Raw genomic sequence first — 24397 nt, forward strand, 5'->3', positions numbered from 1 at the left:
AAACAACAATAGTTCAGTGACCACTATAGTTAAAAGGACATTTTTAATATCTTATATATTTTTTGTTTTAGGTCCTCGCAGCACTTTCATGCACATGGAAAGGTCAGATACAAAGTGTTTGGTTTTTTTTATTTCTGCTTGCTACTATTACCACTTTATTAATGAGCTGTAATAGAAAGTGCTACCAAAATCTTTAGAACAAAAAAATAAATAAACGAATAAACTGAGCTGAGCTGAAAATAGTGTAATTTTTTTTTTTATAGGAGTAGTATATACCCAAAATCTGCAGAGACACCAAGTTTAAATATTAAAAGGTACGTACAAAGATATACAAAGGCTGCTAATTGCCTGAAATGTGCAATTGAAACTCAAGGTTCTGAATACTTTCAAAATTCACTAGGAATATACCACATGTAATACTTTTCCATTATTACACTAAAGTATTGATAGCTGTTTATCCTTGCCTACACACTTGTGGTAAACTGAAATATGTCCCAAGTCCAACGCACGACTCCATGAGAAGGGACATAACTTCATGGCATTGGCTCAGTTTAAACAGGCTGAAAAGTTTGCACTTGTTTGAGGAAACTTGGTCTTGTTGCCTTCTATGAAATGTTTGCTGAGTCTGCAGCAGAATAAAAGATTATCCTTCACAGGCTGCTTTGTTTAGAGCACAAGACAGATAAATGGCATGTCTTTGTCAACGGTGATATCTGCCCACAGCACTAAAATGTAATATAAGAGAGAATCTCACTTCCACATTCAAAGCGAAACTGTAACTATCATATACAATGTGATATTTCAGCCAAAGGCCTTTGTGCTCTGTTTTTAATCTTGGAAATAAACAGCAGCAGTCCTAATTTCATCTCACCTCTCGTGTCTGCCCTTGAGCCTTCACTGTGTTGAGACAAATCGCAGCATATGTGCTTGTGTTGCTTTTATTCATGTAGCCAAGAGCAAAGCCAGGGAAAAGAAGAGGCAGCCACAAACAGAAATGTACAGTCTTATCTGTATGCAGTGTCATTTGTGAGGGGTTTTTTCCAAAGCCAAAATCTACAAACAAACTTGTCAAAAAAAATTTTCTTTTAGCTAAGTTCAAACAGGATGTCACAAGTGTTAGAAAGTCATGCTTTCATTCTAAACAGCTTTTGTCGCCCTTTTCAGAATTTAAGAGAAAAGTTTAACATTTTGAGAAAAACACTTGTTTACCTTGTTGCTGGGTTAGCTTCACTTAGAAGTAGAACAATGGAAGAAAGTTGTAGCCCAATTCGGTCAAAATGTAACAAACTCCTCCTGGCAGCACTTCTCCAGATTATTAATAAGGGTTTTGAAACTTATTTGATCATATAGTTCAAACTATGAGCTTCACAGTGTAGAGTTAGGTTTTATTAACTTCTAACAGAGTCAGGTTGGTTTTAGTTTTCTTACTAAGCTATGCTTACTGGGTCTGAGCTCAGTCAAAGTCCTTCTAGAAATAAATTATTCCAGGCAACAAACCCAAGCCCTTATCCAAATGAATCGAAGAGAGTCATAATGTTAATTTCTGTAGTCATCTGGACATTATTATATAGAATCACAGGCCAAATAATATTAAACACATGTTAAAACTCTGCAGGTAACTTTATCCCAAAATAAGGTTTGCAACACTGGACCAGCTCTTTAGCCTGTTAATGATATTTTGGGGTCCATGAGAAATTACCCGACCAGTGTCCATGTGCTTTGTGGATTTGGAGAAGTTCTATGGCCTGTTGATACAGCTTTTTCAGTTCCTGTAGAAATAATTTAGTTTGCACTGCTGAGTCAGACTTGTGCCCGTGGGGAGATGTATTTTTCCAGGGATGGTCTTTGTCATCAGCTCCGTTCATTACTCTAATAAGCAGGATTTCCAGGTGAATCCGAGGACTGAAGGGTGTCCAAGTGCACAATCTCACATCCCTGTGTTAGTGTTGTTCCTACATCCTCATAATAATTTTGGTCCAGGATCATCAACTGACCAGTGATGCTGTCTGAGCAGTTAGCATTAGCCAAGAAGTTAGCTAATGCTTTTAAAAATGATCATGAGCAAACCAACATGAGTGATCTGAATTTGGCTAACATCAAAGCTAACTTAATAATATATTTATTAAATGATATCAAATAATAAAGTAAACAGCTGACATGCTTACCACTTGTTCCTGTACAGACTTTTATATAAACAGTTTTTCTCTTCACATTGCAATCCTATCACATCACAACAGTGTAACTTGTTCAATTGCAAACCAAACATTATGATGCAGGAACAACAGCACCACAGGGATAGTAGACCAAAATTTAGTATTTTGGTCTAGACAACCCAAAATGTGATGTCCACATATTTGGATGCCAGGTCCTAGGAGGTTAAAAGTTGAAAACATCCTTGAAAGATTTCCTGAATATTATGGATCTGAACACTGTTTACTGCTTGACCAATACTTTTTAGCTTATCACTCCAGCCACACTTTTTCTCTGAGAGATTTCTCATCATTTTTTTTTTTGAAGCGCCTTGAGGAGACATTTGTTGTGATTTGGCACTATATAAATAAAATTGAATTGAAAAGTTGAACGAGCCCAATTTTTTTGAGAAGGACGCCGCTGAACAGCGTGCTGCTGTATTCTAACTGTCCTGAGCAGCATACTGGGCAGCGAAGGCCTTTCATCTGATTTTAATTGCAAATGCAGTGGCCATAATCAGATCTTATTGGAATGCATCTGTGCAAAGCCAACAACCTTGATCTGGAGCTGGAGAGTGACAGCCAGACATTGATTCCATAACCTTTTCTAAATTATACAGGCAACAGAAAGGATTGTGTCTGTTTTTCCCCTCTCGCTCTCACTCCATCTCCCTCTTATCAGCTGTCACAATAATGAGCAGCAGGGTTTTTTAGGGGGAGGGGGACAGCCTGTGAGCACAGCCTTTGGCGCAGTGCTGGGATGAACAGCAATTGATTAGCTGTGCGGCCATCTCAGACAGCTAAGTCGCAGCGCGGGCCGAGCTTTGATACTGGATGACAGCAAAGTAAATGTCTGCCGAGATAATGAGGTGGCCTCAACACACCCTAGTGTGTCAGCGCTCTACCAGTCGTGTGTAAACAGCCAATAAAAATGGTCTTGTGTGTGTGTGTGCGTGAATGTGTGTCTGTGGCATATATTAAACTGGCGCCAAAGGAAACAGGACAATTCACTGTGGCCTTTGTGCCAGTAGGGAGAGAGGCCACTTCAGCTGGTCTAGAAAGAGACATGAGTGGTGAACGCCTGAAGGCTAGGGAAGCAGGCTTATGACTGGACATTTGCCAGTTAAGCTCCCAGATCAAGTGAAGGATTTGAAAGATTTCAAACCACTTCTGTTGGAACGTAAAACTCGTAAACTACAACTATTTCACACAAATTACTGCCTCCTTTGTTCTTGGATGATATGACAAGCTGTACCCTTATTTATGTAAATTTAGATTAGCATTCATTGCATAAAATCACCCATATTACTTACTGACAAGACTTGTATGATGAGAATCATAACTGAATTGTTTTGACATAATGTCACATAAAATGTCAGTGACTTAGCTGAGAGTATCAAGCCATTTACTTTTCACAACACGCAGATGTGTTGCTGATGGCCTTTAGTGTTATTACCTGGCTCATAAGGTACAATATAAAGTGGAGACTGACATTGGTTTTAATTCTTAATTACTTAATAATCTAAGATAGAAACAATAGCCAGAAGAGCATAACAATGACTTGTGACAAATGGTGCCACTGCAAGACTAGTATGGTTTGCAGGGGGGTGCAGAAAGCAAAAAATCCCTGGCAGCCCAAATTTGAGTAGTACCATGTTGCGGTCTAGGGCTCATATTCAACAATTCCCTCTTAACCATTGCTTTGTAACTGGCAGTTAGTTCCAAAGACCCACCTTTAAAGTAGAGTATTTACCATACTGTCATATGTCGGTCAGTCGTTTTCTCTACCAGCATTATTAGTTCAATTAATCTTCAATCACTTTGCCTCAAAGTCGCAGGTTATGTAAGGTAAATAGTATTTCCAGGTAGGATTTGGTTACAGACAGGCAGCAAGATATGGTTAACCAGCTCACCATTAATTTGCTACGAGTCAACATAAATCTAATTTCCTGTTGTTTGAGATATTCTGCATTTCTTTGACATTAGCCTGCATAGCAGACGTGATCCCAAAAACCAAACTAGCCCTCCATCAGCCAATCGTCCTGCTGATGTTTACCACTTTTACCAAATGCATTCATTTTCCCCTTTTGCCAGATAGAACCAGCTTTCTTCTGGCTAAGTGTTTGATGCCAGTGTCTTATGACTCATAAAAATTTGTAAAGTGGAGGCATTTGTCTTAGAATAACATATGACTGCAGGTCCTAATAAGTTGTGAGCAGAAATAACTTATGGAGTTGTTTTCAGGGCAGAAAAATATTTTGAACCACACCACATAGTTGACAAGATATTTCACTCCAGTCCAAATATGCAAATCCCTAATAAAGAACAAAACAGAATTAGCAGGATTCCCCCTAAGCAATGAATTTTTGTACCAAACATTATGGTAATTAATTTGTGAATTGTTGTAATAATCCAGTCTGGTGACTGATATAGCTAAACATTACAGTCTGGCTTGCTTTGCTCCTATATAACAATCCAAGTCATGCAGACTTGGATTCAATTAGAAAGGAAATCTTACATACAAACAAATACATGGTTTACTTGCAACAAATAAAGACAAAGGGGCAGGAGTACTGTAGTAACTAGCAAAACTTCATCAACTAACTTGACAGTCTCTGGGGCAAAGCTAGAGCAGACATGTACATATCCTACTTTTAGAAACAAAACAATGCAGGGAAAAGAATCATTCTTTTGACTCTAGTTTCAACAAAAGAACAGCATGCCCAACTTGTTCCCTCTCTAGTAGATGCCCAGCTGGTCCCAGAAATCACATATATGGTTTCTGGTTCCTGCTTGTGCATGGGAACGCACAGTGAGGTTCATGACTAGAAAGCCACTGGTGTCAGAATAGCGCGGCCAAATAGGCAGACGCTGCTCCCGGCAGAAAGTTGTCTGTTGGCTCCTGGAGGAAGGGTCGCCAGTGTGAGCGAAGGCACCCCAGTAGCACAGCATCCGATTGGACAGCAGCTTCTCCGACGGTGACAGGGTGAAGTTGGCCACAGAGGCTGAATGAAAAAGAAAGGGCAGCTCTGCACCATGGCAGGAATGCTCATAGCAGAAAGTGAGACCTGACCAGACACTGCGGTCCGAGATCACATGGTCAAAAACATACATCCACACCTTGCTCCCCACTGCTGTGCCGGCACGCGCTGACCTCCTCGATGGACATAAGAAGACAAAATCGGTAACAATCTGAGGAAAGGAAAATAAGAGGGAGATGGTGAGGTCACATTATTTTAAACTGATTTCAATGATTTGTCAGCACTATAGTGGCTTGCCTTTTTGTGGGGTTAGCCAAGTTGTCAGACACCAATATGGCTCAGACTGAAATAACTTTATATCTCTTAATTGTCTTGTTATTAAATGTTTTACAAACAAGCATGTTGGATGAAGATAAAACCCACTAACTCTGATGATCAGCATTGTTTTTCCTGTAGTAACACCACCTGATCTTTGTGGTTTTCGCGGATTAAGACTGGAGTAAAGCTTGGAAAATATACCCATGTTCTCAGGACAATAACTTCTCATGACCCGCCATGAATAAGCCTTTTATAACACATTATATAACTCCATAAATTATGTAACTCCAGAAAACATAACCTTGTTAATAGTACCACCAAAGTCCAATCGGATATCCCATGGGTGGGTTGGCACAAAATTGTCTTAGCGCCTGGACTACAATGAAATTTGGCAAATCTACACTCTCAGGATGAGAGTAATGACTTTCACAAACCTGGACTTTTTATCAGCTTTATGAGGCATGGGAATAGAGAACCAGTTCTTGTAGAGAACCAGCTCCTAGTACTTTAGTTCCTTGAAATTGTTGTTCTGCTCACCTATCAGTTCCATCTGCACTTGTGCAATAGTCTGCTGATTGTAGGAAATGTACCAGGGGAGTGTGTGGGGAACTGTAGTCTATAGGTTGATATTGTTAACTGGCAATTATGAGACAATGCGTTTCAGGTTGTTTTGTAACGTAACGTACTGCATCACTTTAAGTGTTCTGTGTAATATGTGTACTACATTACTTTTTTGAGCAATAACGCCAACACTGATCATAACAAAGAGCTGAAATACCTTGAACATGCAGAAACATCTGACCACGCAGCATGCACAAAAAGAATGAATGCATGAATGTCATGTCTTTGACATACTGCTTAACAATGGTGGCCACTGTCAAAGTGCAGCCAGTGAGAAGCTAATGACAATCGATAAGAGAATCAATAAGTAAACTAATCAAAGTGATATCGATAATGGAGTTGGAATCACTAAATTCTTATGAATCCCATCTTGATCGTTGCCTCTCTAAAAGTGATGGTAAATGGACTGGCTCTTATATAGTGCTTTGCTAACCTACTTGAGCACTCAATGCATTGTATAGTATACCTCATGCACACATACATTCATACAAGCACTTTCTTTCTATATCTAAGTGCTACATGAATGCATCAGGAGCAGCTCAGTGTTCAGTATCTTTAAATAGTATGTTTAGTTTATATATATCACTCAAGCTTTTCAAATAGTACTTTATTTCTGCACTTTACCCATCAGTGCAGTTTAAAAGTATTTGCTCCCTTCTGAATTTCTTTTTTTTTTTTTTTTGCAAATTTGCCACACCTACAGATCATCAACTCATTTTAGATAATCAAACAAATGTTAACAAAGATTACCCTAGTAATTACCATATTCTTATTATATTACTATGTCTGTCTGTCTCCATAATACAGCTGAGATAGGCTCAATTCACCCCATGACCTTGAACTGGGGAAGCAGAAATGAATTTTGACAAATTTCATGGCTGTATGTTCCATATGCTTGTTAAGTAGCTCTATATTGATAACTGGTAAGAGACGTACTAGTATTAAATAGTATTAAACCTGGAAACAAAATAAAAACAACCAAACTGATTTAAAATTAAAGAAACATCCAAGTCGGCACATTACAGCGATTCTTGTGGAGTTTGCCGTGTGTAGAAAAGAAAAAGAATAACTAATTAGCCTTGCATCTATAAAGAGACGGGCTAAGGGCAGAGCAGATAAATTTTGTTCCCTCTCGGCTAAAAGGAAGCAAAGAAAATGAAGGTAGTCTGTTTTCTCCTGCCTGTTACCTAGAAACCAATGTGTCTTTTTCAGCACCTGCACCCACACAGCTGAACATCTGAAAGCTGAAAACAAGCTTGCTGACTTTGACGGGACTCTCTCCGTCTCTGTCTCTCTCCCTCAATTCTTTTTATTTATTTATTTATTTATTTTTCGCCACACAGGTTTATAATCATGTCTCACGCATTCAAGGCAATACGAGCACAGGCAGAATTGAAGTTATGTCTACTATATCTTCTGAAATGAATTTCTCCTCACTTCTCTCTCCCGCGTCCAACTTGTTCTCTCTTTGCTAAAATCTGTTTTTGTTTTTGGGCATACTTCTTTTCTCCAGTGTCAGATTATTGTCATGTTCAGAAAGAACAAACACTTTAAATATTCTATTCAGTAACTGTTGTGCATTTGAACTTTGGCGTATTCATCTATGGATGTACACCGATCAGGCATAGCATTCTGATCAATGACAGGTGAAGTGAATAACACTGATTATCTTTTCATAGTGGCACCTGTTAGTGTGTGGGATATATTAGGTAGCAAGTGAACATTTTATCCTCAAAGTTGATGTGTTAGAAGCAGGAAAAATGGGCTTGTGTAAAGATTTGACCTGGTTTGACTGGAGCCAAGCTGTGATAGAAGACGGGGCAGAATATCTCCAAAGCTCCAGCTTTTGTGGAGTACGGTGGTTAGTATCTATCAAAGGTCGTCCAAGGAAGGAACAGTGGCAGCAAAAGAGGGAACAATGCAAAATTACCATGTTACCAAAGGACATTTCAATTTCAATTACTGACATTTTTACTTACATAAGAGAGGGCATATCAAAACCATTTTCAGTAAATGTGAAAACTATGAAAAAGTTGAACAGGCTGTTTGACAAACTTACCAACTAGTTCCCGAGGTTATAGACAAAAGTTTAAAGCTTCCTAGAAACAGCAAAGCCAAACTTATGTGGAATTTGTTCGTGGGCTAAGAATTGTGTTTAACCGTTGGCAGGTTGCCTCTGGAGTAAGTACATTTGAACAGTTGGGGGAGCTTGTTTTGCTGGGCGCTTAAGGTCCACTCTTCCTAAACGAGTAGCTACATACTTGAATGAGGAGAAAGTGAAAAATGCTTCTGATGCTGAAGTGTTGGCAGATGAGTTTACTTTGACAATCAAAGGAGGTAGTGGTTGGAAGCAGGGAGATTGTCTTGTTAGTTGGGAGAAAGGGCCAACAGAATGCAATTACTAAACAAGACTCTACCAGTGCAAATTGAAACTAAAGTAGGACATGCAATTACTGTTTAGGTAAAGGTCACTGGGAAATTGAGTGCCTTTTGTTGCAGGCTGAGGCTAAATCTGCATAGGGAACTCGTTCAGTGAAACCTATTGCCTTTGCAGTTTTGGCTGCCCCCATTGAAAGGAATAAGGTAATAGCTGCTGTGCAGTTTCACACTAGGTCTGCGATTCTGCAGATTCCTGGGATTATTCAAAAAAATTAACTGGATTTCCAGTCCACTGACCCAGGGTATAGACCATATGTATCTGGAGGTTTAGTCTCATTGGTGGGTCGTGACCAGAAGATAGCTGTAAACATTCTTAGAGACACAGGTGCTTTGGATTTATTTATTACCATTTATTTAGCCCAGTGTTGCCCTCAGAAATTGATAGTGGTTGCTGTTCTAAAGTCCAGGGTATGAATCGAAATGTAATGACTGTACCGTTACATCGTCTGTTTTTGTCATTAGAGCTAGTACAGGGTAGGCTACCCACTGAGGGAATCCAGGTGATTTTGGGAAATGATTTCATTGGGACTAAAGTGTGGAAAAATGGTCATCCATCTCAAAATGTGCCACTAAGACACAGAGATGAGGTAAGCCAGACACAAAGTACTGTGTGATCACTCGGGCCAGGAGTAAAGACTCTCCCGAAGATTCTTTTTCAACAGCTTCTAGGTATAAAAACACAACCAATGTTTTGAATGTGTCATTTCCTCTGTCAGAATATGATTTGTCAGTCATGTGTAGTGAGGGATGACGCATCTTTACAAGAACCGTTACAGTTGGTCCGCCCTACAGATGAGATGGAGACAGCCAGGTATTTTGTGGATGATGGCTTTTGGTTTGAAAATGGACTCATCATGATAAGTTAATGGGACCATCATTTCTCTGGCGCTGATAATTGGCGTCCGTCTTGTGTCAGTGACGTAAAAGACGGATTTAATGCAACATGACCGTTCACACAGCAGTAGCTTTCTAAAACATCGGATATGTATCGGATTCAGTACCACATACGAAAGTGACCCAGATTGGATTTGAAAATATCGGATTTGCGCCGTTCACACTGTCATACCATGATCGGATATGGGTCGCATAGGGTCAAAAAAAATCGGACTTGATGCGCTTTCGCCTGCAGTGTGAACGTAGCCTTAGACAGCATGTCTTGAAGATGGCTCATGATTCCACTGCTGGACATTTAGGTGTTCAGAAAACCTATGACAGAGTCCTGCACCATTTTTTGGGCCAAAACTGAAAAACTTCATTTCCTTGTACATTAAAACATGTCACATTTGTCAAGTGACTGGAAAGCCCAACCAAGCAATTGAGCCTGCACCTTTATGTCCCGTTGCAGTGATTGACCAGCCTTTTGAGATTTGCTGATTGACTGTGTGGGGCCGTTACCCAGGTCAAAGGCAGGAAATATGTACTTATTAACAGTAATGTGTTTAAGTACTCACTACGCAGCTGCCCAATACCCAACATTACCACGAGAGCAGTGGTTAAAGCCCTGTCGCAGGTTATCTTGGGTTTTGGTATCACAAAGATTTTTCAGAGTGACCAAAGGACAAATTTCACATCAAGTATGTTCACAGAAATACTGAAGCTCCTTCAGGTAAAACCAGTTCAATCCTTACCATCCACAAAGTCAGGGAGCTATTGAAAGGTTTCACCAAACCTTGAAGTCCTTGTTGTGTGCTTATTGTACGGAAGTGGATCGTGACTGGGAGGAGGGACTGCCGACCAATAACTGTTGGACGTAGAAACCAAAACACATCTGAGTCACTCAGTAACTTGGATGCTTTGTTGGGATTGTTGGCTACTACAGATAATTCTGCAAGAATTTTCCACTGTAGCTGCCCCTCTTGCAGCTACAAGGTTATGTTTTTTTGGATGCCACCTTGTCAGGAAGCCTTTCAGGAAGTGAAAATTGTGATTTCCTCTGTACCTGTTCTAGCAGCTCCCTGTATGGATAAGCCACTCAAACTACAGGTAGATACTAGTATGGTGGGAGCCGAAGCTGTTCTGTTGCTGGAGGGGGAGGATGGAGTGAACCTTCCTGTCAGTTTTTTCTCCCAGAAGTTCAAATTTTACCAAATGAACTACTCGATAGTGGAGAAGGACGCATCGGCTTTAATATGGGCTCTACAACATTTTGAAGTATACGTAATCCTGTTTTAGTTTACACAGATCACAATCACCTCACCTTCCTTCATTTTCTTCAGAATCCCCAGAATCCCAATCAGTGCTTGAGATGGTGCCTTTTTCTTCAGCCATATGATCTGGAAGTTTAACACATAAAGGGGGCAGACAATGTTTTGGCTGATGCATTATCAAGGGCTGTGTCCTAGTAATACAACTTCAAGTGTTGGCAAAATGTTAACTAACTTCATGGCTATCTAAGCCCTATTTTTATGGGAGGGCGTATGATGGCCCGGTAGCACTGTTTTGGCCCCTTTGTGTTTCCCTCCCCGGAGCACTGGTTTAGATCATTAATAATGTTTGCGGTGCAGGGCATTTCTCCACAAACAGGTCTCATTACTCAGGCCATCATTATTAAATTCTTTGTAAAATGCACTAACTGAGCAAGCTAAACTGCACACACAGCATCAAAAACCTGTTTCACTTGTGTCAGTGCTGGGCTAAATGCATCACCATGGAAATGCATTCAGCCATTGTAACTGGGCTGAAATCCAGCTTTATACATAATTTAGTTACATACTCCTTTTAATAGGAGTTGGTGACTATGGTGGTTATAGAGAGTTCCAGTTATACTGGAAAAATGACTCTTGACTTCCTATAACCTATAACCTCAATGAGCCCTTTCCTCAAGAGTTTATGAACTCATTGGTTGTTTTAAGTTAAGCCGAATACAACATTAAAATGCGTTATGGCATCATTTTAATAACTACTCATAAAGTCAGGACGAAACTCAGAAAGGAGGATCTGCTTGTAGTGTCCCTTTAGTTTCAGTCTTTAGTGATGTCTGGTTTCAAAAAGAAACAATCAATCAAGAAACTTAAAGAAGTCCAGACGCTTTTCTTTCCAAGCTCCTTAGACTACGATGACCTGGATGACCGAGAACCTTCACAGACATAAAAATCTGTACCACGTCATTTCTAGTAGTCTGACAGAAGCTGCCGCTTTACTGGAACTGCTCGTAGTGATGGCAGCACTTCACACAGAGTCGATAAGCTTGTCAGTGATTCAGCTGAAATTCCCTCGCTTACAAAATGAAGTCTCATTTTTCCTTAGGACAGCAGAGGTGTTTATAATTCTGCCATAGAGAGACTTGTCACAGAACTCATAGACTTGGTTAGTGGGGTTTTCAATGGGAAGGAAGTTGATTATGTTCAAAATGCATTCAGAAATACTGTGTTTGTCTAATGCAGAGAAAATGTATATACTCCATAAATATAAAAATTGTAGGACTAAAGCAGAGCTCTTCACATCTGCTTCCACTGTGACTGGTTGGTCTTTGCGCTGACCCCTTCGGGCCTCAGGAGAAGTGCCATTTATAAAGACACACAGTGTGTGTACGTGGAAGAGTAAGCTCCTGTTGTAATTTTACCAACTCCCAACTGCAGGGTGAACTGTGACTGAATATTAAATATATCCAGCAGTGTCACCTCCTGACCCCCCTGGAGTTCCCTGGGGGAAGATACCTTGCATTCTGAATTGAAAACTGTGACAGAAACCGGCTGAAAGCCCCCACCCCTTTCTGTGTCATCATCCACCAGTTGACATACAGATTTTGAGGCTCCAGAGTATAAACAATGGCATAAACAATCAACAAAAATCTAAATGACTGAAAATATCAAAAGAAGACTCCTGCACTGTCATGAACTTTAATATTTGGAATGCTAACTCAGACCTGTAAAGTCTGAGGTGTAGGTCTTTTGCAGTTTCACAGAGCATTTCACAATCTGACTTTAGGGTGAATTTGCTGGAACGATCATTTCTGATATTGAGTTAAGACACACCTGACTGCTTCAGACCAGCAAATAGTTGCTTCTGTGCAGAAGTGGGCACAGCTGCTAATGATCAACTAATGAAGTGCCTTTGATTGTCAGCCTCTTAATTCCTATAGAAGCTGTAAGGTTGTACTTCATTTTCACATGTGTATAGCTAAGGGAATATATGAGCTATTAACTACTGTATTAACCAGATTCATATCTGCTGGTTTTATTGGTGTTTATGATTTAAATACAAGCAATATATGCATCTTTCTGAAAGGTGAAAATGTTTTATATGCTTTTCCTTGGGTGGGAAAAAGCAGCACATAACAACAGACACTCACACTCCACCTAGAACGTCACCTGAGACGGCAACAGTGAAACATGAAGAACATGAAAACTCCACAAACACTGCTAGGAGATCAGAAATCCAAAACCTTCTAGCTGGCAACAATGCTGACCTCTGTACCACCATGCTGAGATTGAAGTGTGAAACCAAGTCTTCCAAATGTACATTTGGACAGAAAAAGAAACTTTCCCGTCAGTAAAAACACAGCAAACGCTAAACACTAGTGTGTCACACGTGTGAAAAATGCAGCCCAAAATGGCGAAACAAGATTGATGCCATGTCATCAGTATGCTTCTTTAATTTTGTGGCAATTATAGCTCTAATAGTCCAATCTGAATTATTGCAAATATGATGTTGGTTATTTATATGATATAGATAATATATATAGATCATATATAATTTACTTTTCAGTAAGTCGAACGTACCCCCATGGCTCGGTATCGTTTGCTTCAAAGCCACAATTTTGGAAAACATGCTATACTACTAGTAATGGATTGCAAGATAAAAAGCTGGCTAGTTGCATGTTTAATCTAAATCTGGCCCTTGTATTTATTGCAGTTTATGTTGATTTTTGGACAGATACATTCAGACTTTGGTTATTTCATTTTTTGCTTTGTTTAGTCTTTCTGGAAATATCTGGTATTTTAACTGGAGAAATCTCCAGCATGTTTGCCAGCTAGTTCCTGACTTTATTTGCTGTTCGATGCCAACAGATAGTGCTGAGTATACCTCAGGCTATTTACTCTGGATTTATTAAAGCTCCCTCTCTGAAAGCAGCTACTTGAAAATGAGGTTGATGACATCAGTGAGACTAAACCATAGCAGTAGCTGTTGGACGTAGAAACCAAAACAATGATGTAAGTGATGCTAAAACACTCAGTGGGGAACTGCAAAGTCAACAGCTAATTCTCTGTGGGTCAGTCACAATGACTAACACTGCTCATATTACATGTAGCAAAAGTATTATAGTTTTTAACATCAGTAATTATGACATTATTTAAGATTACACTCAGGTGACAGTTGTTTTTATATACTTAGTTTGAGCTGATGCAGTACAAACAGGCTGCAAGAGATTTTACCTTTATGGAGCCTTCAAAATGTTATAATCATTTTGAAGGCTGTACTGGAATTACAGTATGTCATACTAAGAGATGTTTTTGTTGTTCACTCTCCTCTCATTAATACAAATGGGGTGTCTTCCTCCAGTCATTGCTTCCTCCTCTGGAAGCCTGTCCTCTACTTCATCTGTGATTCCTCAGCTCGTCCCCCCTGTCATTGTAGATGTTCAGGAGAGACGAGTTGCTTCTTAGTGGAGCAGTCAAGCTGAATCTCAAGCAGACAACCTCCCTGACTCCAGGTGGTCCAAATGATTCACCCATACAAATGATGGAGGTGAGAAAAAAACATTACTGAATGAGAGACAGTGGAGCTGTAGCTCCCTCTGTAGGCAGTGTTAACGCATGTTGTTTGATTTCCACTGAAATCTGGAAGGTTACTTATAATGCCAAAGTTTGATGCATGGTGAAATTTTCCTGTCTTTTCAGTCTGGTCTTAAGGAAGTGCAACATTTTGCAAACCAACTTCAGCAACAAGAGTTCAATTGTTTTCAGTTCGCCATCAGTCATTACACACAGACAGGCGGCAGACAGCACCACACAGCTGGGTCCTCATTACACACCGAGCTCTGGCCAGGAGGGTTATCGATCCATACGTGATGTCCTGCCTCACACAGCCACCCAATGAGTAGTTATTGATGCGTGTGTGTGGCAGACTGTGTGTGAGGATTTACTGTTCAGTCTGTGAGCAAGAGGAGAAATGGAACAGAACAAAACCTCTTCAGATGCAGCTCATTATGTAAATGCATCCTTTTTTTTCTTTTACATAAGCTGTTTGACTTCTTGAACACAGACAGCGCATTAGGTTTGTAGAGATGTTCTGCTCTGCAGGTTCTTGCAAATTATTGGCTGAATGTAAAGCTCCCTGACACTTTCCTGACAGCCACCAGATACAACTACGATGAAAACGAAGCCACAGCAAACGGAGGAATATTAATTATATGCAATTTGTCGGATCAAAAGCAGCATGCTTCAGAAACTTCCCCTTCTGTGAACTGAATATTTCTCTATTTCTGTGAACTCTTCTTCAAGTGTTAATCAGTGTACCCTGTAGCAAAGGAAATGCAAGCGAGGGACTCTAGATAATTAGCCTTTAGTCTCTTCAAAACTTTGTCTCTGGCAGGCACACATAATTATTGTCATAATTTCAAGGTTGGCAATGGAGGCTAGGGGTTACACTTTTAATGAGTGAGGGAAAACATTTCCTCTTTATAAAGGAACAGCAATACTTAATCACAGTAGCATGGCAGAAAAAAATTCAAAACAGCTACTTTAAAATACATTTCCCAGCAACACTTAGAATTTTCAGCCATGCTCAGATATTTGCACTGACCCCCGGTCCTCTGAAGAAGCGCCCTTCATGAAGAAATGCAGGACAGCCTCACTGCACAGTCAACTGTGACTGAATACTAAATAGGTGTCACCTCCTGACCCGCTGTAGCTCCCAGAGGCTGACACCTTACACTATTCATCAAAATCACAGCCAGAATACTGCTCGGGGGTTTTCTCATTTTTCCCTCATGAAAATTAATGATAAACACAGCACACATAGAGGTTTATGCTAGCACATGCCAACATCAGACAATGTTGGTTTGCTTACCAACCATCGTGTTAACCATTACAAATATCTGAAGCAATTTATCATAAAATTAGTGTCAGCTGGAAATTTAAGCAGATGTGACACTGGAGGAAAAGTCATGAATAATTATTGATCTAAATCTGCTACTTCATGCTGCTGGTATGAAAAAAGGGGGAAAGACACCTACAAACAGCTGTAAGTGACATTTACTTACCTGGATGTTTGAGAATGCATCAAGACGATGTAAGTGACATGGATTTTCTCCTCCTGTTAAGTGTGAGTGTGTGGGATAGAGCTCAAAACCTTGAGAGCTGTTGAAAAAACTAACAAGCTAGCACAGAGAGGACGTCCACGCCAACCCGGATGTTCAAACCAGAAATTGAACTTCTTTTACATTTGGACTACATTTGACCTGTTTTCAGTGTTAAACTGCACACCAGGCCTATCTATATAAAACTGAGGCTTAAAGTCAAACATTGCATCCTAATAATATGCACCATACTGGCACTTTTAAATATGTGTGTGTCTGTGAGCAATATATATTTAAAACGGTAAAAGGTGTAAATTTTGAACATTTAGATTATTTCTTTTTCTTTTCTTTGTTTTTGCATATTTCTCACACATGGTCATCAAGCAAATGTAAATATTAGACAAAGATAGCGCAAGTAAATACAAAATGTACTTTTTAAATGATGATTTGGTTTATTGAGGGAAAGAAGCTATCCAAAGTCATACGTGAGAAAGTAAAAAATCTCAAAGAAACACCACATCATGCCATATTTTGAGGAAACTTGAGAATAAATGAGAAAAACATTCGGGAAAAGTTTACAAAAGTCGTTGGGAGGAAAACTTTGAACAGTGGTGAACCTCTCTCGAAAATTACTCCAAGCACAAACACATCTCATCCAGGAGACCACAAAAGAACTGAGAACAACATCTAAACAACTGCAGTTTTCAGTTGTCTCAGTTAAGGTCAATGTGTTCATCTTTTACAATCAGAAAGCAACTTGGCAAAAATGGCATCTGTGGGAGAGTTTTAAGACGAAATTCACTGCTTACCAAAAGGAACAATAAATTCTCAACTCACATTTGCTGAAAGCTGATGATCCCCAAGATTTTGTGAAAATATTTTCTGGGCTGATGGGACAAAAATTGAACTTTTGGGAAGTTTTGTGTCCGGTTATCTCTGGCGTTTCATTAAAAAAAATATCAAATAGTCAAACGTGGTGGTGGTAATGTGATGATCGGGGCTGCTACAAGACAAGACAAGACTCTGTCAGAAAGTGCTGAAGGAAATGCCAAAATGCTTTATCAGGACTTTGAACGGGTCATTCAAGTTTGAAAACATGGCTGAATTAAATCAATTCTGAAAAAAAGAGCAGGCCGAAATTCCTCCCCAGCGATGTGAAAGACTCTTTTCCAATTTAAGAGCAATACTAACACTAAAAGGACTGTATTAAACTCCTCTTACCTGAGCCAGCATACTTCTGTGGTCAGCATCCCTGTACAGGGGCAGGTACTTGTGTAGGATCCGTAGGGTGTGTTGTTTAAAGATGGCTGTGATGTACACAGTGCACTCCACTGTGGAGACTGGCTTGTTGAAGACCCCATACGCAAACAGAACCCCCTCCTCGGACGTTGTACCTGCAGGACAGAAAACAACATTACTCTAAAGAAACAAGTAGATGTCTGTGTTGCCTGTGGGCTTGCTGTGATTCTTCTGACCAATGGCTTTTCTGATTGTCTCTGTACTTAAAAATCACTCTTAAACATTGCCTTCAGCTTTGTTATGATGTCAGAATTTTCATATCAAATAGTCGTATAACAAGAACCAGTGGGAGTTAAGCAGAAAGCTGAGAGAATAAAATATAAATCCTGAATAATAATAGTAATAATACAGTGTGGTTTCTTTTATTGCTCTTACCCAGCAGTATTGGCTTTTCTTTCTGCCAGTGCCCCTTTTGAAAGGCAGTGACAGCCTGCTCTTTGATTAACTCCCCATCGATATACGGACCCCACGTCTCAAAAACCTCCAGAAACCTGAATGGGTTCAAAATCTTGGAACCTGGGATCAAAAACAGATTGGCAAGTTAAAACACAGAGGGAAAAAAGTATGTTAAGCAATGCATCGTATGCAGTGTTATAAAAGCTCGAAATCCTATTAATGTGATTTGTTTGTCTAAAGAAGGGAGCTTTCCAGTCTTATACTAAACTTCTTCTCCAGAGTGCATTTTCCTACCTCAGTTATAAGCTCTAACCATGAGTTCACCCATCCTGAAAACTGCTGTTGATGATGTAATCACAGTGATACAGATCAATAACACTGTCAGGCCTGCAGGTATATCAAATTCATTCCTTGCTGTTAGACAGTAAAATTACTCTAATTGCCCCTTTAGAGGCTCATTGTTCAGTCATAATGATTTTGTTTACAAGTATCTCACTATGAACATGTTTTTCACAGTCATTTGCAGACAAATATACTATATCCTGCTTCCTTATGTAATGTGTGGGCAGCAATGAGTGTTGCTCTAAATCTGGGGTTTGTGGCGTCCTACTTGTTTTCATCTGGGCGGCCAGGATGGCCTGCGGAGTGAGAGACAGCAGGCAGACAAAGTCGCTCACAGAGCAGTTCGTCTGTTTAGCAAAGTCTTTTCCCAGTTTCAGGGCATCGTGTCTGAGAAAGATGTGCAGAAAAAAAACAAAATTACAGTTCAGCTTGAAGTCATCCTAAAATGTGATCAAGATCTTTCACGCAATCTAATGCTCAGCTTTAACGTTTTGATCGCTCGGTGTCCTTTAAAGTCCATACCAATTTTTGAAACCCCATCAAAGCATCCATGCATCTATCTCACATCCATGCCCAGTATTGCCATGAGCTGTTAGTTCCTCACCTGGTCTTCAGAGGGATGGAGAAGGGCAGGCTCTGCAGGATGGCCTGTTTAAACAGAGGCTTGCTGCTTTGGATCATCAGGTGAAGGCTTACGGACTGAGCACCTGCACTCTCCCCAAATACTGTGACCTGATTTAAAAAAAATGTTGCTACTTAAAATTCTTTAACTTAATTTCTGTTAATATTGCAAAATATATTAATTTCATATCAAACGAAATACGAACAGAACAATGAAAGTTAGGCTTAGTAAATGTAGGACATGTAGATCCAGGTGATCGTAGTCTAAGGAGCTTGGAAAGAAAAGCAAGTTTCCTTCTTCAAGGAAACTTTGAAATTTGGAGTTGACTTGACCTGAGAAAGGCTTAACTTATCAGGGTGTAACAGAAATAACCTGTTCCTTACCAGGTAATAAAATTAGGTAAAATAAGCTCAGATGAGCAACAAAACATGACATATTACACCATGTCATTATTTATTTAACAAAAATTCAGCCAAAATGTAAAGAAGTTTGTGAAAAACTGAGCATGCCCATACTGCTCCATAGAAAGTGAAAAGATAAAGTAGACAGGTGCTGATAATCAAATGCACAAACTGTTCATCAGCAAAAACCTCTGCTATATAAGCAGACGATTTGGCGCTTTGCTGGTCTGGATAATTCAGGTATATATGAGGATAAACAGCATCAACAATGGTGGGCTGCAAACATTGCCCTACAGGCCTCAGTTAGCATGTTAAATATGATAATGATAATGGAGTATTAAGAGTTGCCAGGAGAAAGCCTCTTTTCACTAAAAAGAACATGGTTGCATGGCTAAGTATTGGAAGGTTGCATCTGAAAAAGAAACAAGAATACTGGAACAATGTCCTTTGGACAGATGAGACCAAAGCGCAGATATTTGGCTATAATGGACATTGACATGTTTGTTTGTTTGTTTGTTTTTGCCAAACAAAACAAAACGCAGCATATCAGCATAAAAACCTCAAACAAAATGTCAAGCACGGTGGTAGAGAGGTGATCATTTGGGCTTATTCTGCAGACACATGACCTGGGCACACTGTAGATACTGAGTTATTTTTTCTGTTTACCAAAGTGTTCTAGAGACAAAAGTGAGTCTGACAGCTAAAGCTTGGCCTTGGTCTTACAAGAGGACAATTATCCCAACCACACCAGCAAATTTACAACAGAATGACGGAAAAAGGTAAGAATTGTGATGTCAGATGATGTCACTGAAAGCAGAGTCCTTAAAATGGCCATCTAAGGGCACCTGGATGCTGTTCCAATCTTTTGTTTGTGAAGGGCAACAAATCACAACAAAACTGGATTAAAAGAAAAGTGGAAGGGGTTCAAATAGCATGCTTTAAGTAGAAGGTTAATTAAGATGCTGCATTTGACAGAAGATAAACAAAAATGACTTTAAACTGTAAAAGTTACTCTAGCAAAGTCCAAGAATTAAATATGGAGTTGGAAAATAGCATAATACTGTCGGTCTAAACCAAACCAAGTGAGTTATCAAATTTGGAAATGTGTTTCCTTTTTTTCCCTCTGAGATAACCCTCTTTAAATGTTTATACTTTATGAATTTGAGAAAATAGGTCGGAGCTTCTGAGCAGAAAGTTTACAATAAGTATCTTTAATAGTTGGAAGCAACTGCTTCATTATTTTCCCCACGTCTTCCATCGTGGTCATTTTCTCAGTATTTTCCCTTTTTTCTTCTTTTGTCCTATGTTTTCTTACAATGTTTATTCCCACACAGTATTGTACCTTATTAATAAATGGCTTATTTTGAAATAATTATCTTAGGTGTTGGTGTGTGTCTGCGTGCTTGCTTGCCTTGGCGGGATCCCCTCCAAACACGGCAATGTTCTGTTGGACCCAAAGAAGAGCAGCCTGTTGGTCCAGGATCCCATAATTCCCTGCAGCTGATGTGTGAGGATCTTTTCCCGACACAAGGAACCCAAATGCACCTTTAATGACGCAGGATTTCACATGATCAACAAGACGTAATTGACTCAGGCAAGACATTCATTTCCTCTGAGCTCCAAATTACTGTTCACATATCAGAGCTCCTGTTTTCAGTCTTGCAGGAAAGCAGAGTAATTACCAACAGGCTCGGCCATTTTAAAGTGGCACACAAACATTATTCAGGCTCGTACTGTCTCACACACACAGATGCACAAACACTCTCTGTAATAAGTAAATTCTTATTTTCACTAAGTGATTCCACGAGTTTCTTGTTGTTGCCTTTGAGAAGTCCACTGCTAAAGTTCATCTGAATTTTATCCCTGCGTGAAATTTGAAGTGGGGTCAGAGTGACACAGGCATTGAGATTCTAATACACAGGCTATTACACATTAATAGGTCCATTTAAACGTAATCTTTCTTACCCAGTCGGTACTCCAGGCTTACAACAACACTGTGGGTGAAGTTACTAATGAAACGTCCATCATACAGAGGCTTGGAGGCAGAACCAGCAACGAAATCTCCACCATGGATCCAAACCATGACAGGCAGGTGGCTCTGCATAGGAGAGCTCAAGTCCACATCCAGCGGTACAAAGATGTTGAGGTAGAGACAGTCCTCACTGACCTTTTTGGAGACATTAGAGGATGCAGGTCATTCAATTTTTCACTTTTTGTTGTCACTTTTGTTTTTTTCTTTTGAATTTAATAGTTCTGGCCGTATGTGACAGAGATACACAGATACACAGATACGAGTTAGGAGGCAAATGCCAGGCAGGTGATAAGTAAAAACTGCAGATAGAATATAAATGATTTATTTAGCGTTTATGGTACAAACTAATTAGTAGGCTCTCACAGCAGGTTTCTTATACTCCTTACATCTTATTTAGGACTAAATAAGGACATTTGTCCACTTTGAGCATTGTTGTGAATTCTGTCTCTTGGTTGGTGTACTGGGTTTGGTTACTCATATTTTCTGAATGATTCTTATTGATATTGTTTGTTAGTTGTTTTTAATAATGTTTAATTTCTCAGAGGTTTTATAGTCCCAGTGCTCCATATACGAGTGCTTGGATTCCCCGCTTTTTGTTAAATGTTCTGGTTCTTATATGGTGCTTTTCTACTTTACTGGAGCACTCAAAGCATTTTATATAACATACTTTATTTACCCATTTACACACTCTCACACTCCAATGAACGCATCGGGCAGCAGCTTGGGGTTAGTAACTTGGTTGGTGGTTGGTGATCTCAGCCAGTTCAAACCACCAGCCTTCCAATTATTGGATGACCTGCTCTACCTGCTCCTGAGCTACAGACTGTTCATTTTAAACCCTGCCTCAATTATCTGCTGTCATATTAACGATATACATTCTGCAGTTATTTTAAATGGCTAGCATTACTTTTTTGTTGTTATGTTATTAAATCATATTTAAACAAAGTTGATTCAGGAAGCTTACTATATTCGTGTAAAGATACAATTCTTATTTATATACACAGATATTGTTAATAGTCTCGGTAGGTTTGCTGGTTTAAAAAATAGATGGATAACTGGAGAATGTTGTTAAAAACTCTTAATATCACTAACTTAAATTACAGTTGGATTATTATCAGCTGTCCTTAAAAATCTAACATACAGCATAACTGTTCTCCCTTATTGTAAATAACTGTAGTAGTATTGAAATTGTATCCTCTAAATAGTATGCTGCATCCTTTTGAGTCATTAAACCGATTATAATGCTATAAAATTGTATATGTATTTTATATAGATTTTTATTTATATATATTTGTCACTTTGAGGATCTTTTTGCTAAATATAATTTATTAACAATGGCCTCATAAAGGGATGAGGCCACTCCATGTGACATGAGCCTTACAACATGGATTCTAACGACTTTTACTGAGCTGGATTGTTCACTTTTACTCTAATGAAATTGGTTCCATCTCTAAGTGCAGAATTTAGCATCCATGGCTTAGCTCACACTCTCAAAAATAATGGCAGCTCTTTTGATCCACCCACTCCATATAATCAGTGTAATTGAACTGAATATGAAATATCTTTGACATGCAAAAGTTTGTGTGCACTAAGCCTATGCACATTAAAATTTCAGTGTTGTACTGTTAGTGTCACTTTATGATAATTAGCATGTCAACACATTAATCACAACAGCTATGTATTATCACAAAGCAGCAGAACATAAGCAATTAAAATAACCTCAAGCTGTAACATTAAAGTGATATAAAACATCAGAGTAGCATATAAAGAAATACAAGGTTGTAATACACTTACACTCTTAGGGCACTCCTCAGTGATAGCTCTACTGCAGAATTGCATACATGCGGCCCTGGGGAAGGAGGCATCATAAACCCCGTGCCAAGGACTCACAGGTCTGGGGGGCTTCCAGCGGTAAGCCCCAACAGGAGGACTTGCGTACGGAACACCATAGAATACATGGGCCTTATCCACAGTAATCCCCTTGATCTGGCCATCTTTGGTTATCACCACTGGTCCAGCAGCCCCATCTGTATCCTGAGTGACAGGTTTGTCCTTGGTTTGCTGTATGATTGCAGGGTCCCCCGGGCGTCCCAGCTCCTCGAGGGAGTTTATCTGAAAGTCTCGGTTGATGATGAACGGCTCGGGGTAGATATTTCTCAGAAAGCTGACAAGGTCGATGTCATCATCATTTTTTGTAACTCCTCCAGAGGAAAGCTCTAAACTCAGTGTGCACAGCAGCAGCAAACAGTGCCAGTTCTCCATATTGTGATAGAATACTCTTAATACTTCCCCAGACCAGCTGCCTAGATCATGATTTGACTTGACTTATGGCTGCGGCCCTCATAAGCTTGCACACTCTGCATGCTTGTGACTCCAATTTGCCTGGTTCCTTATTAAGATTAAACAGACAAAAGCTGCTCTGTCTTAGTGTTGAGTTCTGTCCAGTAGACTCTGAACAGCTGGATGCAGACACTGCGGTGCAGGGCCACTAATAGAGGACAAGTCGTCTTTCCTTTGCTTAATGTAATCGCAGTCACGCACAAATGGTAAACAGGGATAAGCCAAGCAGTGGGCTCTATGAACGCGGGTTTCTGTGCTTATATAAAAATCCGTTTCTCCTTTATCATTCAGACTTATCAGTCACTGATGTATAATTAAAACCAATACATTTATTAATACGCTTTTCTTTACAGGCAGAGGACAGCAAACATAAGGTACACAGTGCCATCTACAGGCCTTATGCACAACAACATGCCACAGTTATTCTGTAATTAGGGTTATGTCATAGAAAAGTATGCATATGCTTTGATTTTTAATTTTTATTGTTTTACTTTATTTTATTAACACACGTTTCCCCCTTTTGGAAGATCTCAATCTTTAGCATGTCCGCTGTCCTCGAAAAGGACTGAAAGTCGAATTTAAATCCAGAAATTTCTTAAAACCTGCTTTACAAAAGTATCGGATTAGATCATTTTCTTGTTTTCAGTAATAATGATTACAGGGTGATATTTCTTTTTGAGTTGCACCCAGAGTTCAGACTGTAGAATCACTTGTAAAATATGATGGAAGCAGTTTCTCGTGTAATTTCATCATCAAACAGAAAAACAGATGGTATAGTTTTTCAGATTTACAATTTTTATTTTTCAAAGTGTTAATTATTTAACATTCTGACGATGATTGATTATATTAATTTAGTAATATGTTATTATACATAAACGAATGCGTATAATTAAAATAAAGCTGGAAAGCAGAATATACGCACTTAAAATAATCTCCAGCTGTAACATATAAAGTGATGCACTACACATTAATGAATCGGTAACTATGACCCACTTGGCTCCACCTGTTGAGACATTTTTTAAAAATCCTGGAAACAGGCGTGTACATATCATATCCCTAATCAGGTGAAACCATAGCCTACTATCGACTAGCGTGCACGTACCGATGGCATGTCGCTGAACAGGAGATGACAACATTTGCACTTAGCAATCAAGTTGTGCAGTCCTTAGTGGTCGTC

General features: G+C 39.4%; 1 protein-coding gene across 2 annotated transcripts; it reads right to left on the bottom strand.

Annotated features, from left to right (window-relative positions):
* Positions 1-924: 924 nt before the first annotated feature.
* LOC116316263 (cAMP-regulated D2 protein) lies at positions 925-24158 on the bottom strand. 2 transcript variants are annotated; one of them, XM_039601496.1, is made up of 9 exons: positions 22675-24158; positions 20814-21015; positions 20260-20393; positions 18430-18557; positions 18094-18212; positions 17463-17603; positions 17010-17182; positions 7893-7978; positions 5142-5381 (listed from the first exon to the last, which is right to left on the bottom strand). In XM_039601496.1, the coding sequence occupies exons 1-9, from the start codon at positions 23140-23142 to the stop codon at positions 5282-5284; spliced, it is 1551 nt and encodes a 516-aa protein (XP_039457430.1). In that variant the 5' UTR covers positions 23143-24158; the 3' UTR covers positions 5142-5281. The 2 variants fall into 2 exon arrangements, with proteins under 2 accessions (XP_039457429.1, XP_039457430.1); XM_039601495.1 differs by lacking the exon at positions 7893-7978 and having other exon boundaries at positions 925-5381.
* Between the last annotated feature and the right edge of the window lie 239 nt (positions 24159-24397).

This window comes from Oreochromis aureus, linkage group 17 (assembly GCF_013358895.1).
Source record: "Oreochromis aureus strain Israel breed Guangdong linkage group 17, ZZ_aureus, whole genome shotgun sequence".
In the NCBI taxonomy this organism is placed as follows: domain Eukaryota; kingdom Metazoa; phylum Chordata; class Actinopteri; order Cichliformes; family Cichlidae; genus Oreochromis; species Oreochromis aureus.